At 59.6% G+C, this 14,171-nt stretch overlaps 2 protein-coding genes across 8 annotated transcripts; one reads left to right on the top strand and one right to left on the bottom strand.

Moving 5' to 3' along the window:
• The first annotated feature begins 1,093 nt into the window (after window positions 1-1,093).
• Window positions 1,094-5,142, top strand: PARD6A (par-6 family cell polarity regulator alpha). 2 transcript variants are annotated; one of them, XM_052685808.1, is made up of 3 exons: window positions 1,094-1,201; window positions 2,015-2,237; window positions 4,146-5,142. In XM_052685808.1, exons 1-3 carry the CDS (start codon window positions 1,139-1,141, stop codon window positions 4,928-4,930), a joined length of 1,071 nt encoding a protein of 356 aa, XP_052541768.1. In that variant the 5' UTR covers window positions 1,094-1,138; the 3' UTR covers window positions 4,931-5,142. The 2 variants fall into 2 exon arrangements, with proteins under 2 accessions (XP_052541768.1, XP_052541767.1); XM_052685807.1 differs by having other exon boundaries at window positions 4,143-5,138.
• A 1,016-nt stretch (window positions 5,143-6,158) lies between these two features.
• On the bottom strand, window positions 6,159-13,735 carry ENKD1 (enkurin domain containing 1). 6 transcript variants are annotated; one of them, XM_052686067.1, is made up of 11 exons: window positions 13,655-13,735; window positions 12,925-13,039; window positions 12,075-12,145; window positions 11,233-11,271; window positions 11,039-11,139; window positions 10,661-10,885; window positions 10,154-10,326; window positions 8,392-8,553; window positions 7,919-8,088; window positions 7,402-7,538; window positions 6,159-6,937 (listed from the first exon to the last, which is right to left on the bottom strand). In XM_052686067.1, exons 2-11 carry the CDS (start codon window positions 12,988-12,990, stop codon window positions 6,777-6,779), a joined length of 1,305 nt encoding a protein of 434 aa, XP_052542027.1. In that variant the 5' UTR covers window positions 12,991-13,039; window positions 13,655-13,735; the 3' UTR covers window positions 6,159-6,776. The 6 variants fall into 6 exon arrangements, with proteins under 6 accessions (XP_052542027.1, XP_052542025.1, XP_052542028.1 ...); XM_052686065.1 differs by lacking the exon at window positions 13,655-13,735 and adding an exon at window positions 13,280-13,390; XM_052686068.1 differs by lacking the exons at window positions 11,233-11,271; window positions 13,655-13,735 and adding an exon at window positions 13,280-13,390.
• Window positions 13,736-14,171: the final 436 nt, after the last annotated feature.

Here is a 14,171-nt window from a genome sequence, read left to right as displayed (position 1 = left end):
GCAGGCCGCGTGCTGGGGACCGGACACGGAGCTGCCGTGCGGGGATTGCGGGCTGAGGGACGGGTCCCACCGCGGCACGGGCATGGGCACGGCCCTGCGCTGAGGGCCCTCCCCGCCCTTTGCCCGCAGCTGGGCTGTTCCCGCGGCCTGAGCTGACCCCACCTGGCCAACGAGGACCACGGCGCTCAGAAGAAAGCCAGCACCGTGCCCGAGGCCGCCCTTGAGAACGTCCCCAGCTGAAGCTGTTTGCCTGCTGCTGGCTGGCTGTGGCCTGTGCTCAGGTGGGCACGGGGTGAAGCTGTGGGGTGAGTGCTGGAAGGGCCTGGGGCTGCTGAGCCTTTGGGCAGCCCTCACTGCCATCCCCAAAGTAGTGACCCTGGGTAGGGACGTGGCTGCGGCCCTGGGGCTCCTCAGCTCAAGGCCCGGATTCTGTGGACACATGCAAAGCAGGAGCCAAGCCTCACACGTGTCCCGTGAGCAATGAACCCCGGTTCACCAGACACCGAGGTGAAGGGCTCTGAAAGCCCTCTGTCAATATTGCCTGCGTCAGTGCTGACCCCGCTGACAGCAGGATTATCTGTCTGACCTTAACTCAATTACCCTGTGAGCAAACCCGCCGAGTTAAACCCAGAGCTTCCCTCTGCTCCCTGTCCTTCTGCAGCAGCTCCTGGCCACGCTCTCCTGGGCAAAGCACTGAGGGCCGGAGCTGCATCAGGGAGAGTCAGACAGCGTCAGAGAACGGTTCTGCCCCAGAGGACGGGGGGCACAGAATAGCTGCCCAGGGCTGCCGGAGCTCAGGAAGCGCAGGGACGCCGCTCTCGGTCTCAGGGTCTGATTTACGGGTGGCCCCACTGGGGTCCCTCCCGGCTCGGAGCATTCCGCGATCGACGTCTCTGCGACCCCACGCTGCCCGCCGCCCGCGGGGGTCCCCCCTCCCGCCCCCGCCCCCGTTGCTATGGCGACGTTGTCAGCGCGCTCCCTTTCGCTCCACGGCCGCGCGCCGCGCCGCGCCGACCCCGCCCCCGAGCTCCGCCTCGACCAATGGCGCGGCGCCGCCCGGCCGGCCCGCCGGTGACGTCATGGCCGGTGAAAATCCCCCGTGGCCGCGGGAGCGGCGGCGCGGGGCGGTGCGGGCAGCATGGCCAAACACCACCGCACGCCGGCGCGATCCGCCGAGCCCGTCATCGAGGTCAAGAGCAAGGTAAGCGCTGATGCCGGTGCTGATGCTGGTGCTGATGCTGGTGCTGATGCCGGTGCTGATGCCGGTGCTGATGCCGGTGCTGATGCCGGTGCTGATGCCGGTGCTGATGCCGGTGCTGATGCCGGTGCTGATGCCGGTGCTGATGGTGCCCGCCCGTCCCGGCAGCACACGTGGGGGCGGCAGCGCGCAGAGGCAGACCGGCCGTGCGGGGCCCTGCTCCGCTCCCGGTGCTGCAGAGGCACGGCTCCCAGCGCCGCGCGGTGCCGATACCGGGAGGACGGGGCCGCCGGGCCGTCAGCCCACCCGCTCGATGCGGTGGAGGGCGCAGCGCCGGGAGCGCTCGGCAGGTGCGCGGCAACGGCGGGGGCGGTGCGGCCCCGGCGGTGCCGGCGGGCTGGGGGCAGCCCTCGGTTGGATGTGCACAGCTGGGTTAGATGTGTGCTGCCAGGACGCGGTCACACCGGGAACGCCTTGGGCCAGATGTGCATCCCGACACCTCCCTTCTCTGCGGCGTGAGGGGGCATCCAGATGTGCACACGCATCCAGATGTGTGGGTGCATCCAGATGTGCCCTCGCTCAGCCCTCCTAGCACACCCTCACCCAGCTGTGCTCTGCCGGCCCCCATCTCTGCGCTCACCCAGATGTGCCTCCTCCAGATGTGCCTCCGCCAGCCCCCGAGGACGCACCCTGTGTCCCCATGTGCCCCTTCCCCATCTCTGCCTGCGTGCCCTATGAATAACACCTGGAGTCCTGCTAACCCTCCTCCAGCTCTAACCACCTTTACCTCCTCTCCCTCCTCCTCCTCCTCTGCAGTTTGATGCTGAGTTCCGTCGCTTTGCTATGAAGCGCTCCAGCGCCGGCACCTTCCAGGACTTTTACAGCCTACTGCAGTGCGTGCATCAGATCCCCCGCGTAGATGTGCTGCTGGGCTACACTGACGTGCACGGCGACCTGCTGCCCATCAACAACGACGACAACTACCACAAGGCCCTGTCCTCCGCCAACCCCCTTCTCAGGGTCATCATCCAGAAAAAAGGTCAGTGGTGGCTGGAGAAGGGCTGGGATCCATTCCTTGGGATGCGTGGGGCAGTCCTCACGCTGGCCTTGTTCCTCTCGTTGTGCTGGGGGATGGTTTGGGAGGAGGTGACACCACGGCCACCCAGCCCGTGCATTTCACCTCTTGGAAGTCGTCTTTGCAGCCAGGCTGGTGTGAGCTCCATGCAGAGCAGCTTCCTTGTGCTGGACTGTGAAATAGTTGTGATAGAGGCATCCCAAGTGCAGCTGCATGGGATGGACCCTGAGCGCTGCGGTGGTTCCAGCTCATGTTGTCGGCCCAAAGTCCCCAGATGAGGGGTGATGTTGTGCTGCTGAGTCAGGTACCTGTGCTCCTTCAGGGGTTTCCTCCAGGGCCACTCAAGCAGCTCCAAACCATCCCCTCCTGCACCAGGGCTGCAACATAGGGCAAGAACTTGGCAGAGGGTCTGCAAGGGGCACATGGAGAGGCCAGGAGTGAGCCCTGGGTGAGTCACGGCTGATTTAGAATGGATCCAGGTCATTCCAGGGCTGGGCTGTAGTCAAACCAGTCCCCAGGTTGGTGAGGAACACAGGCAGCTACAGAGCTTCCTTCACACACTGGGTGCAGGGGGAGCATGCACGCAGTGTGTCCGGATGTGTGGGTTTTGGAGTCCTATGCCATGGGGTTGAGAAGCAAAAGCCACAACACGTTGGCTCCCCATGCCACCACTCACATGCAGAAGCAGTGGAGTCCCATTGGTGCCCAGCTGGGGACAGGCACTCAGCCCCAGGGGTGGGCTCAGGCTCACCGGAAGGGCAGGAGGATGCCCGGTGCATCCCCAAGGCACCAAGCGGCACAACTTGGCTGCCTCTCGCCCCCCAGAGAGCAGCCATGTGCTGAAATAGCTGTGGGAAAGCCTCCACCGCCCTTCCCCAAGCTAAAAATAAGGCAGGCGGTGAGTGCAGGGAGATATTTATAACCCAGGAGCCCTGGCAGGCCAGCTCGTCCTGGGAGAAACCCCATGTGCCCGTGGTGCCAAGGACTCCCCTGCGTCCAGAGCAGGATTTGGTGCTGGTGGGGAGCTCTTGCACTTGGCAGCCCCCTCCCATGGGTGCTGCGCTGCATAGAATGCTGCCTTCCCCTTGCTGTGGCACTGGGGCCAGGCTTTCTCAGCGTCCTCCTGAGGTCGTGCTGGGACTGGGTGATTTCTGTATTGGTGGCTGAACACCCGCTGGTTCTGCAGGCTGGGCACTGAGGATGCTGATAAGCCCTGTGCAGCATTGGAAGGATGCAGTGGCAAAAAGCATCCAGATCTGAGCTCCCCCATGGAGAGGGGTGGAGAGAAACCAGAGAGAGCCCTGGGGATGCTCCCTGGCCCCTAGGGGATGCATTCAAGGGAAGGACGTGGGGGAGATGGCACCCACTGAACAGCCCCAGAGCGGTTGGCTGGGGGGAATGGAGCCAGACCCTGCTGGGGGGTCTGCAGTGCCTGGAGATGGAATAAGAAGTGCTGACAGGATGCACGGGTTGGGAGGTCCGGGGCTGCGGGGACACTGAATGGGACACTGCGAGATGGGCGTCCTGCTTGTGGGCTTGTGGCAGGGCTCTGGTCCTTCTGCTCCAACAGGGATAATGTGGGGAGCTGGTGTGTGTGTGCCCCAAACCAAGGCACAGCAGCGGCCCCCAGGCTGGCAGAGCCGGCAGCTCAAGCGTTAAGCCGCAGAGCTTGGCTTAAAGTGTGATTAAGGCTGAATCACCGCCTGGATCCCACTAATCCCAGCCGTGTGTACACTGGGTAATCCCAGGAGATGGGCCCAGAGGAGACAGGAAGAGCCGGGCCGATGTTTGGTGGGGAAGGCTGGTGAGATCGCAGCCGCTGTGCGGTGCTGAGCGCCGTCTGACCGCATCCCCTTTTGCTCCCCACAGCAGAATCAGACGCCGCCGTCTTCGCCTCCAACTCATTGCAGAGGAAGAAGAAGGGACTGCTGCGGCCAGCGCACTGCCGGGCCAAACCTCACCTCCTCATCGGCATGCCCCAGGACTTCCGCCAGATCTCCTCCATCATCGACGTGGACATCCTGCCCGAGACGCACCGCCGCGTGCGGCTCCACAAGCACGGCTCCGACAAGCCGCTGGGCTTCTACATCCGCGACGGCGTCAGCGTGCGCGTGGCCCCGCAGGGCGTCGAGAAAGTGCCCGGCATCTTCATCTCCCGCCTGGTGAAGGGCGGCCTGGCGGAGAGCACGGGGCTGCTGGCGGTGAGCGACGAGATCCTGGAGGTCAACGGCATCGACGTGGCCGGCAAGTCTCTGGACCAGGTGACGGACATGATGGTGGCCAACAGCCACAACCTCATCATCACCGTCAAGCCGGCCAACCAGCGCAACAACGTCATCCGTAGCAGCAAAGCCTCGGGCAGCTCGGGGGTGTCCACAGACAGCACCCCGAGCCAGCAGACCCCCAGCCCGGCCTCGCAGTACCTCAGCAACTACAGCACAGCCGAGAGCGACGAGGAGGGAGACCTGGTCATCGAGAGCGACGGCGCGCCCCATTACGGCCCCGTGGGCTGCCCCAATGGGGGCCCTGCTGACGGACCCCTCCCGCCCAGCCTGTCCCCACACAGCTCGCAGGGCTCCCTGCAGTCCCTGGGCAGCCACGACGGCAGCCCCGGCCGGGGCAGCGTGCGGGAGGACGGCACCCTGCTCACCCTATAGCCGGACTGCTTGTGGGCACCAGGGCCATGGGGCTGCCTCTGCCCTGTCCTTGCCCTGGGGTCTGCTCCTGCCGGGCGCTGCCCATCTGAGCCCCTCACCTCCCTTCTTCCACCCACGTGGGTTTTTTAATTATTTTATCAAAGCGTGCATCATCAAGTAATATATTGCAATGGACAGTAAAACCTTTTCTAGAAAACACCCCGTTTGTCCATCGTTCGCGTCGCTGCAGGGGCCAGCAGTCTCCATTCAGGACAGCAAATGGGTTTGGTGCTGTGCGATGGGGCAGCTGTGTCCCTAACAGTTCTGCACACATGTGGCTTTGCTGCTTTTCAAGTGAGCCCAGCAAGGCTAATTGCAGAGCTATCCAACACTACGTACTCAGGCTGCTTTGGGCACGGCGAGCCCCTGTGCCCAGGGCAAACGTGGGGTCCTGACGCAGGTGCTGCTGTGTGGTGACATCTGTCTTAGAGGAGAAGGAGGACCCACAGCTCTCCAGGACTGCAAGGGCTGAGCCGGGCGCAGCTCCTTGTAGCCACTGAGCCGGGCCCCAGACAGGCAGGCAGGAGAGAGATGCAGACAGCAGAGCTGGTTAGTCCGGGCTTGCTTATGGCAGGGAGTGCAACTGCAGCAGGGCTGGGGCTGCTCGCAGCGCAGTGGCAATGCCCTGAGGACAGCCCCAAGGAGGTGTGGGGCCATTTTCTGGTTGGTACCTCGCCTCCTCCAGCCCCAAGCAATGGGAGCTTCCTTGGGGCTTGGCAGCAGTGCTATCCCCCAGCAGCCTGGGGCACAGGATGAGGCTGCAATGTCTCACCACCCTGGTAAGCCCCAGATCCTGCCTTGGGATGAGGGAAAGCCCGCAGCAGTGCAGCATTTGTCCCATGGTGGAGACTTTCCCAAGCAAGCTGGACAAGGCCCTGAGCTGTGGATCTGGCCCTGTTCTGGGCAGCAGACGGACCAGAACCCTCCAGTGATGCCCTTTGGGCTGAATCTTCCTCTGCTCCACAAAGGAAAGAGCTTTTCAGAGCTGCTGAAAATCCTATGGGGTATTTGATGGTATGCAGGCAGAGCTCACCTGCGCAATGGCACCTGCCCTGTCCTCTGGCCACTTCAGGCCACCCCCTGTGAGGGTCTTGCACCTCTCCTCCTGGCAGCATCACATCAGCACTGCTGCTTTCTGCTGCCCACCACCACTCCTGAGGCCCTGCTGAGTCCACCGAGACACACCAACGGAGGAAAACTACAACTTTATTGCAGTGCATCCCACTCCACAGACAACAACAGCTCCAGACACCTCACCAGCTTCCCCTGCTTCCACCCCAGCCCTTCTCTGAGCAGAAAGCACTGGAGCTCTGTGCCTTTTTGCTGTCCTTGAGCTACTGAGCGCACGCAGCAGGACGGAGGGGACAAAGGCACCGGCTGCGTGCTTAGGATGGGTCAGCACAGAGCCCAGAGCAAAGGCCCTGTGTGCAGCAAAGCCTGCAGTGCCCTGGGGGAAAGAGGACAACCAACAGCAGAGCAGCAGCACGGGGGACCTCCTGCCAGTTTCTAGAAATGGAAAAATAAGAAGCCACGAGATCTGTGCCATCAATTCCAAGCAGACAGCTGATCTCTGTGAGAAGTCAACCAGCACGGGGACAACTGTTCTCCACACTGCACAGCAGAGTCAATTAGCTCCTCTCCCTCCCATTTCCCTGGATGTGCCCTGGGAGCAAGAGCAAGAGGTGCCAACTGCGTGTTGGACACAGTACTGACACCACTACGGGTGCAGGGTCCTCGATTGTCTTCCTCTCCTTCCCTTCCCTGGGATGCTCACGCAGAGCAGCACACTGCTTGCAGCCCCATGGGCTCAGGAGTCCAGCTTGATGAAGACTTTGGGCCTGGAGAAAATTTTGAGTGCCTCTTCAATCTGGGAGAGCTTCCTCTCGAGCTCTACTCGCCTCTTCTGAATGCTGAGGGTGTCTGCACGCATTGGCAGCATCACCAGGTCCTTTATCAGCTGCTCCTGGCCTGGAAAAGACAAAAAGCTGCGTTGAGTGGGAGATAAATTCCCTTTTTTTTTTCCCCTAACACTACAACCTCACTGTTCAGCTGTTAAAATGGTAGCAGCATGGGAGCAGGGACCTGGAGAGAATACCCATCCTTGGACTGAAACCACAGCTGGAGGAGGACCAAAGCTCCAGCTCTAAGGTGCTCCTACTTTGAGCAAGGGTTGGACTAGAGACCCCCAAAGATCTCTTCCAACTAAAAATATTCATTTTAAGTACAATAGTAACCCTAATGTCAGGTCCCCTGGGCCAAGCCTGTTCCAGGTCCGACCATGCCATAGGATTGCTCTTTCTGCACACGCAGCTCTAGTGCAGGGATTACTGGAACACCCCAGCATCTCTCCAAGAGGCAGGAAATCAGGAAGCAAGCCCGTGCTCCTAAACTGGCTATTTTTGAGCTGGAATGCTCCTTTCTTTTCCTCTTACTCTGCTTCAGGCTGCCGAGCATCTCCAGCCTCTGGCCCTCAGGCATCATGGTGTGGCCAGGCGGCGTGTCAGGATCCGGCCGGCTTCGCAGCTGCTCCTCCATCTGCCTGCGCCACTGCTCCTTCCTCTCCAGCAGGCTGCAAGGCAGACAAAAGCTGGTGTCGGCACACCTGGCAGGAAGGTTGCCCAGGAACGGAGCCCTGCTGGTCTCCACGTCACTGCCTGAAGACCACAGAGCCCCAGGCTGGCAGCACCCACACCCCCCCTGCTCCATATGCCCTTGCTGCGTTGAGAAGCACTTGGATTTAGCCCACGTGCACGGACTGGCCACCACTTTGTGCGTGCTCAAAGGCACCGAGCACATAGCATCACTGTACTGCAGCAAGCAAGGGAGGAGGAGACAAAACTCTTTACCAGCCCAGTTGCGACAGCCATGGGATTCTTGTTAAGCCAAGAAACCAGCAAGCTTTGCATTCATTCCCCAGGCCACAGTCAATTGCTCTGCTGGCACACGTACTACTGGGGGACGTGGCCCTTCTGCTTGATGTTGTACTCCTCCTGCTCCCTCTGCTTCTGTCCCAGCAGCTCAGCCAGGGCCTGCAGGGACTGGGAGCGCCGCAGCGGGGCCCGCTTGGCATTGCGAGCGTTGTGCTTGATGAAGTCAATGCTATTGCCCTCCACCTGCAACTGAAAGAACAAGAGGCAGTGAGTGCTGGGGTGGCACACGCAGGCAGCTGCTCTTGTCCTCATAAGGGACAGAGTGAGCAGCTACATGTGTGAGATGCTGAGCAGGTGCACAAAGAAAGGGCAGACCCTCAGGAGCCATAGGCAGACAGCACCTACAGCAACAGCTTGAGACAGCAGGCACCAACGGCCACGAAAACCTACAGCCTGCCTTGTCAAGCTGAGCCCACAAAGCATGCAAAGCAAGAGCAATGGGGGGCAGGGTGACAGAAACCCCCGGGAGCGTGCAGGCAGTGTGCCACTCACCTTGGTTTCAGCAGCCAGCGTCTGCGGAGCCTCAGTGCCTGTTCCTGCCTTCATGCTGGCAGGATTTGGGGACAGAGGTCTGCCTGGCCTGATCCCAGGCCCACAGCGAGAGTACGCCCGCAGGAAATTCACAGCCTCTGGGTTTGGAGGTGGAGAGCTCTCCTGGGAAAGGTGGAAACATAAAACAGAAAAACGGCTCAGCGGGGGGAATGATGGGGCAAAGAGAAACTCACCAACATCGTCTGGGGGTCAACCACGAGCTCAACCACAGGTTTACAACAGACAACAACGTGCTCCTCTGCTGTGATGTGGCTGAAGTTCTGCACACAAACCACAGGCAGCAAAGACCAAACCAGAGCGCTGACGGCAACAAACCCACAGCTGGCAACTGAACTTGGTGAAGAAGCACTAAGAGGAAGAAAAAAGATCTGCAGGAACATCCATACAGACCACAAGTGTGTGAAGCACTGATGAGGGAGTCCCCCCTTACTGAATAACACTGCAGGCACAGAAGCAGAGCGCCATCAGATAACCCTGCAGAGACACCCACCAGGGGTGGGAGGCATCTTCGGCGGTCAGCTGCAGAGCAAGGTGATGCTGGCTGCTGCTGCCAAGGAAGCAGCTGCAATTTACACCATAGAAGACAGAGGAGAAAAACTCCATGCCAGACTTTCAAGACTAACAGAACCAACTCCACCCGTGAGCAGGAGCTCCACAGAAGATGGAGATGCTTTGAAGGGAACACATCATCTCTAGGAGAGCCTCAGCAATGGTTAAAGCAACGTGAGTCAGCTCCGGGGCCTCCGAATCCAAAGAGCACAGAAACACACCACGCAGAAACCGTGCAGAGAGAACACCCCCTTCCCACAAAACAAAAGATCATCTCAATCATCCTCTGATCCTGATGATTTGTCTAACAAGAGCGTAGGCTTGTATTCATTCCTAAGGCACAGGTGGGCTTGCTCCTGCGCGTGGAAGGTCACAGATACCAGCAAGCAAGTTGGTGGTGCTTTCTGGTGCATCAGAAAGGAGGGACAAGGCTTCTGGAACTGCTCAGAAATCACCCTGCCAATCTTTGTAGCACCACCTCGTTGGCTCGGGGGCCATAGAACGGAGGGAAGCGATGCAGAGATGAGGAGGAATCTGAAGCTTCAGCTCAGCTATGAAGCAGCAAGGAGGGTGTTGCTTCAGTGGTGATGCTCAAGACGTCACCCAGCTTCTTCAGTGCATTCCTCACTGTAACCACTTAGCTGCATTTTGGAAAGCCCCCAACAGAGACATTACTTAAAACACCAGGAAAGAAAAAAATATCCAGAAGAAGGAAAAGAAAGAAGCCAAAAGCAAAGCAAAAGCTGCCGGAAACCAGACACCACTTGGAACAGAAACCATCCGTGTTTCAGCTCAGTACACAGTTGGTAAAACCCACTGTGTGTCACAGGGTCCTGAGAGCTGGCACAAAGCCTGCAGCAGCCTGAAGGCCGATCTCTCCTTCTCTGCCTCAGTGCCATGCAGAAAGGGTGAGGACAGTGCTCTGTGGGGCAGAAAACCACCGCCTTTTGGCACGAACCCCAGACGTGGAAAGCTGAGAAGCCAGCTGGATGCACCTCAGGACAGGGATTTTCTGAGGGCTGCTCTGCACCATGCCAAGAATTGCCCTCAGATTCCTACGACAGAAGGGTCAGGCAGGAGGCAGCAGGCAGAAGGTGTGAGATTTTCTTCTTCTGAGCTGCCAGGAGAGTCAAAGAGCCCCCTGGGTACCCACCTGCAGTCTGGCCTTCACCTTTGACTCCACGTTTTCGTATTTCTGGGATTTCCACAGAGCTTTCACAGGTTTGGGCTGGCTGCGCTCCTGGGCCCGCTCCCTCTCTTTGCACTTCTTCTGAATCTCCTTTATTCGCCTCACGTTTTCCTTCTCGTGGTCCTTGGACTCTTTCCCTGCACAGCGAGACACAGCTTTCAGCCCTCAAACACTGCCAGCAAACGTAGGCTCCTGGATCACAACACCAGAGCTGACAGCTCCATGTCCAAAGTGGAAACAGCAAGTCCTCCCCCCTCCCGCAGCCCACACAATCTGTGCATTTCCCCCCACGTTGGGAGGGCTGACCCTGTTCTGGAAGACCTCAGCTGGTTCCCCTCCCGTTTTGGCACAGCGTTTGTGGCAACCGCCATGCGGGCACCAGCTTGGGGCAATGCTGGGATATAAAGCCAATAGGCAACAGGCAGAGCTCAGCTTCACCTCCCTTCTGGACCTCAGCACAGCTGTGCTTACTCTTTGCTGGCAGACCCCCAGCGAGAGAGAGCCCCTTGAGCTGCAGCAGGAGGCCGAGCGTCCCCTTCTGCCCCTTCTCCATGAAGTCCCTTCCGCTGGGGCGGATGCGAGGCGCTGGCTGGGGCTGGTGGGCACCGCTCAAAGCACGGGGTGAGCTGGGAGCTGAGTCCGTGGGGCGAGAGGTAAAATCCAACCGCTGAGCATTGCCTTCCAGCCTCCCTCGAGCTGCAGAGAAAGAAAGAAAGAAAAAGCAGCTTAGCGCGATCTCACCTCGCTGTTTCCCTCAAACAAATCATGCTGAAGGTCCCCCTCCACATCTACCTCACGTTTTCCCTTCTTTTGACCTTCAGGATCACCATCAGCACCCTGAGGACTCACCTGAGAAAGGGCGTCTGTAATAGTTTGGGAAGAGCGTAGGGTCTGGAGGAATGGGTCCAGAAATCTTGGATGGCCCTTCACACATTCTGCTGTCTCTGTCTCTGCAATGGAAACCAACCACCAGTGAGAAGTGAACTAAACACAGCTCGCTGAGCCACTGCAGAGCTGAGATAACGTGTATGTGAATGGCTGACCTTCCTATTGCAGAGCTCACACCCAGCTGCAGGGACAACCTGCAAGTAGGAAACAACCCCAATGGACCCCATGGCTGCCCAAGAGCTGTGGTGCCCATCCCTGGAGGTGCCCCAGGCCATGGATGGGCACTGGGCAGCCTGAGCTGGGGAGCAGCCAGCCTACAGCAGGGCTTGGGGGCGGTGAGGTCCTTTCCAACCCAACCATGCTGTGCTTTCACATGGGTGAGGCAAAGGAGCCAGCAGCACCGTCCCTACTGCAGGACTAACCAGCACTGATCCTGAAGCGTCTGCATTTTGTGATACCTGCACCTTCAGCACAGAAAATCCGACTCCTGGGTCTGCAATTCCAACACTTCAGAGACAGCCCTACGGGAAGAGCCCCTTTTAGGACCCTCAGAATGCCAGCACTGACGGGACACAGCATCTTCCATTTAATTTATAAACCAATAAACAATCAGCACAAGGCTGAGTGAGCCTGACTCATAGCAACTAATGCACTGCTGTCTTCTCTGTTAAATTACCCTTGTTGACATGAGACCCATTAGCAAAAAGCTATTATTCATCTCCCAGACACAACGGCAGAGGCAATGTAAGCCGTGCTGAGCACTGCACACCGGCAGGCATGTCCAGAGGCTTGTTTGTACCCAGCCACCCTGCAAAAGCTATTTCTGAAAAGCTTCAGACTCAGATTCTCAGGCTGCAGTAAAAGAGCACTGTTCTCTTATTATTTAATCTCCTTTAAAATGGATAGAGCTAAGCCAGCATGGGCCCTCTTATCCTAAAAAAAAAAAAAAGCATCACCAAGAGATTACTCCAGGATAGTTACTGGCCTTGAAACTCACATCTGATCTCGATCTGAACTCTCCTCCAAAGCCAGTAATTTAGGTGCAAAATGACAGAGTGAAAGGAGGACCTGTAAAAGAGCAGGCAATTAGCGTGGGGGACTGAAGGAGGAAAGGCAAGCTGATGGGAGCTGGGGGATGGAAGGCTCCTTCTGTACCTGAACACAGGGCCCATCTCACGTCCCAGCAGCACCCTGCCCTGCTGCAGGGGATTTGCAGATGACACCCACACCCTGATTTGCAAGTCACATTGCCTCTGGGTTTGGATCTCGCAAGATTACACAGCCTTGTTACAACAGCACTCGGCCTATCTGGGTGCTCACAGCAAAACATGCAGGATGCAGTCCCAGCACCTGCATCATCATCATCATCATCATCATCGTCATCTGGCCTCAGGATGAAGCAGCCAAACCCTCAGCTCCCACAAGCAGGTTTTCCAGGCAGCTGCTCTGCTCCTGCACAGTGGGACAGCAGGGCTGGAGGATGGGGCTCTTTGAGAACCTGGGGGCTCCAGGGATGAGCAGAATGCATCCCACCCAGATGGAACTCCGTGCAGAGACCAGAAAGGCACTGGGCAAGCACAAGGGGAGCAACAGGAGAATGTGCCTACAGGAGGAGCAGGGCCAGCCCTTCCAGCTGGCACTTAATATGCACCTAGGAAAGCATCTCCAGCACTGCGTTAGAAACCTAAGCATCAAAAGCATCTGTCGCCAGCAGCAAGAGGCCACGGCCTCGCAGCTCAAGCAAACAGATGTACGTGTGCAGCTCCTGCTCAGCGCAGGGCCGGGCTGCAGAGGGGGGCAGGGAAGCAGGAATGCTCGGAGCTGCAGGACACACCTCCCGTCCGTACCTCTTCCAGCAGAGCTCGGTGCCGCCCACCGGAGCCGCGCGCCCGGCCGGGGAGCTGCAGCCTCATGCGGAGCTGGAGCCTTGTTGTTCGGCTTTGTGCTGCTACGAGCCCGATTCTGTAAAAAGCATAGGAAAAAAAAAAAAATACATCTCTGGCTAAGCTGCGATAAGCAGAGCGAGTCACCCGGGGCCGAGCAAAGGGCTCGTGGCAATCGGGCCGTTCGCTCGCTCGCTCGCTCCCGTCGCGGGCGGAAACATCGGGTCAGAAGCACGGCGGGGGGATGGGGCGCGAGAGGACGGGCTGGGATGGGGAAGAAGGGGCACGGCCTGCCGGGTTCCGGCCCCACCGCACGCACCCGCGGAGCCGCCGCGCTCCGGGCAACGGCCGCTTCCGCCGGGAGGGAGGAGGGCCGGGCCGAGCCCCGCCCGGGGAGAGGTGTGGGCAGATGATGGGCGGCCGGGCTCGGCGCGGCCCCGCTCTGCTCTCCGTCTCGCTGTGGGACGGCCGCACTTAAAGCCGCGCTGTTGATGCGTTCCCCCGGTAACGGCCCTCCCGCAGCCTCCTCCCAACCGCTGCTGAAGCCCGGTGCTGCTCCATGTCCGTCCCCGCGCAGGACGCAAAGTAAGCCGGCGCGTCTCCTTCGGGAGCCGGCTCGGTGCCGCAGGGATCGCCGTGCGTCGGTTCAGCCGCGTGGCCCTGCCCCAACCCGTTCCCGTCCCGCAGGACCCACCTGCGCGCGTTGCGGCAGCCCGATTTGCAGCAGCCCGCCGCCGAGGGCGATGCCGGCCCCGCTGCCGAGCTGCAGGGAAAGAGCAAGAAGAGGAAAAGCACAGGCGACTCGCAGCCGCGCAAAAAGGTCCCGCCTCGGGATGCGCTGGGTGAGCATCCATAGGGGAACGGCCCTCGTGCTGCTCCCAGAGATGGCAGTGTGCCCGCGGCTGGGCTGATGGTGGGGGCTGCGCACGGCTGGATGCTCAGCCGGGCACTGTGATGCTTGGGCAGACCTGTCCTCCCTCAGCTGCTCTCGTGTCACCGGGCTGAGGCTGCAGATCCCCAGCTAAGGGGCACCTACTGCAGTTCCTGGCTCCGGTGCTGGTTGGGGTAATGCCCTTCCCTCTCCTCTCAGGACTACTGGTGGGACACGGGGTTTGTCAGTTTCTGCCCTTTTCTCAGGGCAGGAGGTTGGATCTCAATGGTCTTTAAGGTCCCTTCCAAACTAAGCCACTCTGGGATTCCCCTCCAGGGCG

This window comes from Tympanuchus pallidicinctus, unplaced genomic scaffold, assembly GCF_026119805.1.
Source record: "Tympanuchus pallidicinctus isolate F22 unplaced genomic scaffold, pur_lepc_1.0 scaffold22, whole genome shotgun sequence".
NCBI classification, from domain to species: Eukaryota; Metazoa; Chordata; class Aves; order Galliformes; family Phasianidae; genus Tympanuchus; species Tympanuchus pallidicinctus.
This window is presented reverse-complemented; position numbering and strand designations above follow the sequence as displayed.

What these genes read in the sequence shown, in the direction of transcription:
- PARD6A (XM_052685807.1), top strand. Translation starts at nt 1,139, where the DNA reads ATGGCCAAACACCACCGCACGCCGGCGCGATCCGCCGAGCCCGTCATC. An exon ending in TCATCGAGGTCAAGAGCAAG is followed by an intron (nt 1,202 to 2,014) that starts GTAAGCGCTGAT and finishes CCTCCTCTGCAG; the next exon opens with TTTGATGCTGAGTTCCGTCG. An exon ending in GGTCATCATCCAGAAAAAAG is followed by an intron (nt 2,238 to 4,142) that starts GTCAGTGGTGGC and finishes TGCTCCCCACAG; the next exon opens with CAGAATCAGACGCCGCCGTC.
- ENKD1 (XM_052686067.1), bottom strand. Translation starts at nt 12,990, where the DNA reads ATGAGGCTGCAGCTCCCCGGCCGGGCGCGCGGCTCCGGTGGGCGGCAC. An exon ending in TTACAGACGCCCTTTCTCAG is followed by an intron (nt 10,886 to 11,038) that starts GTGAGTCCTCAG and finishes CTTTCTCTGCAG; the next exon opens with CTCGAGGGAGGCTGGAAGGC. An exon ending in TGGGGGTCTGCCAGCAAAGA is followed by an intron (nt 10,327 to 10,660) that starts GTAAGCACAGCT and finishes CTCGCTGTGCAG; the next exon opens with GGAAAGAGTCCAAGGACCAC.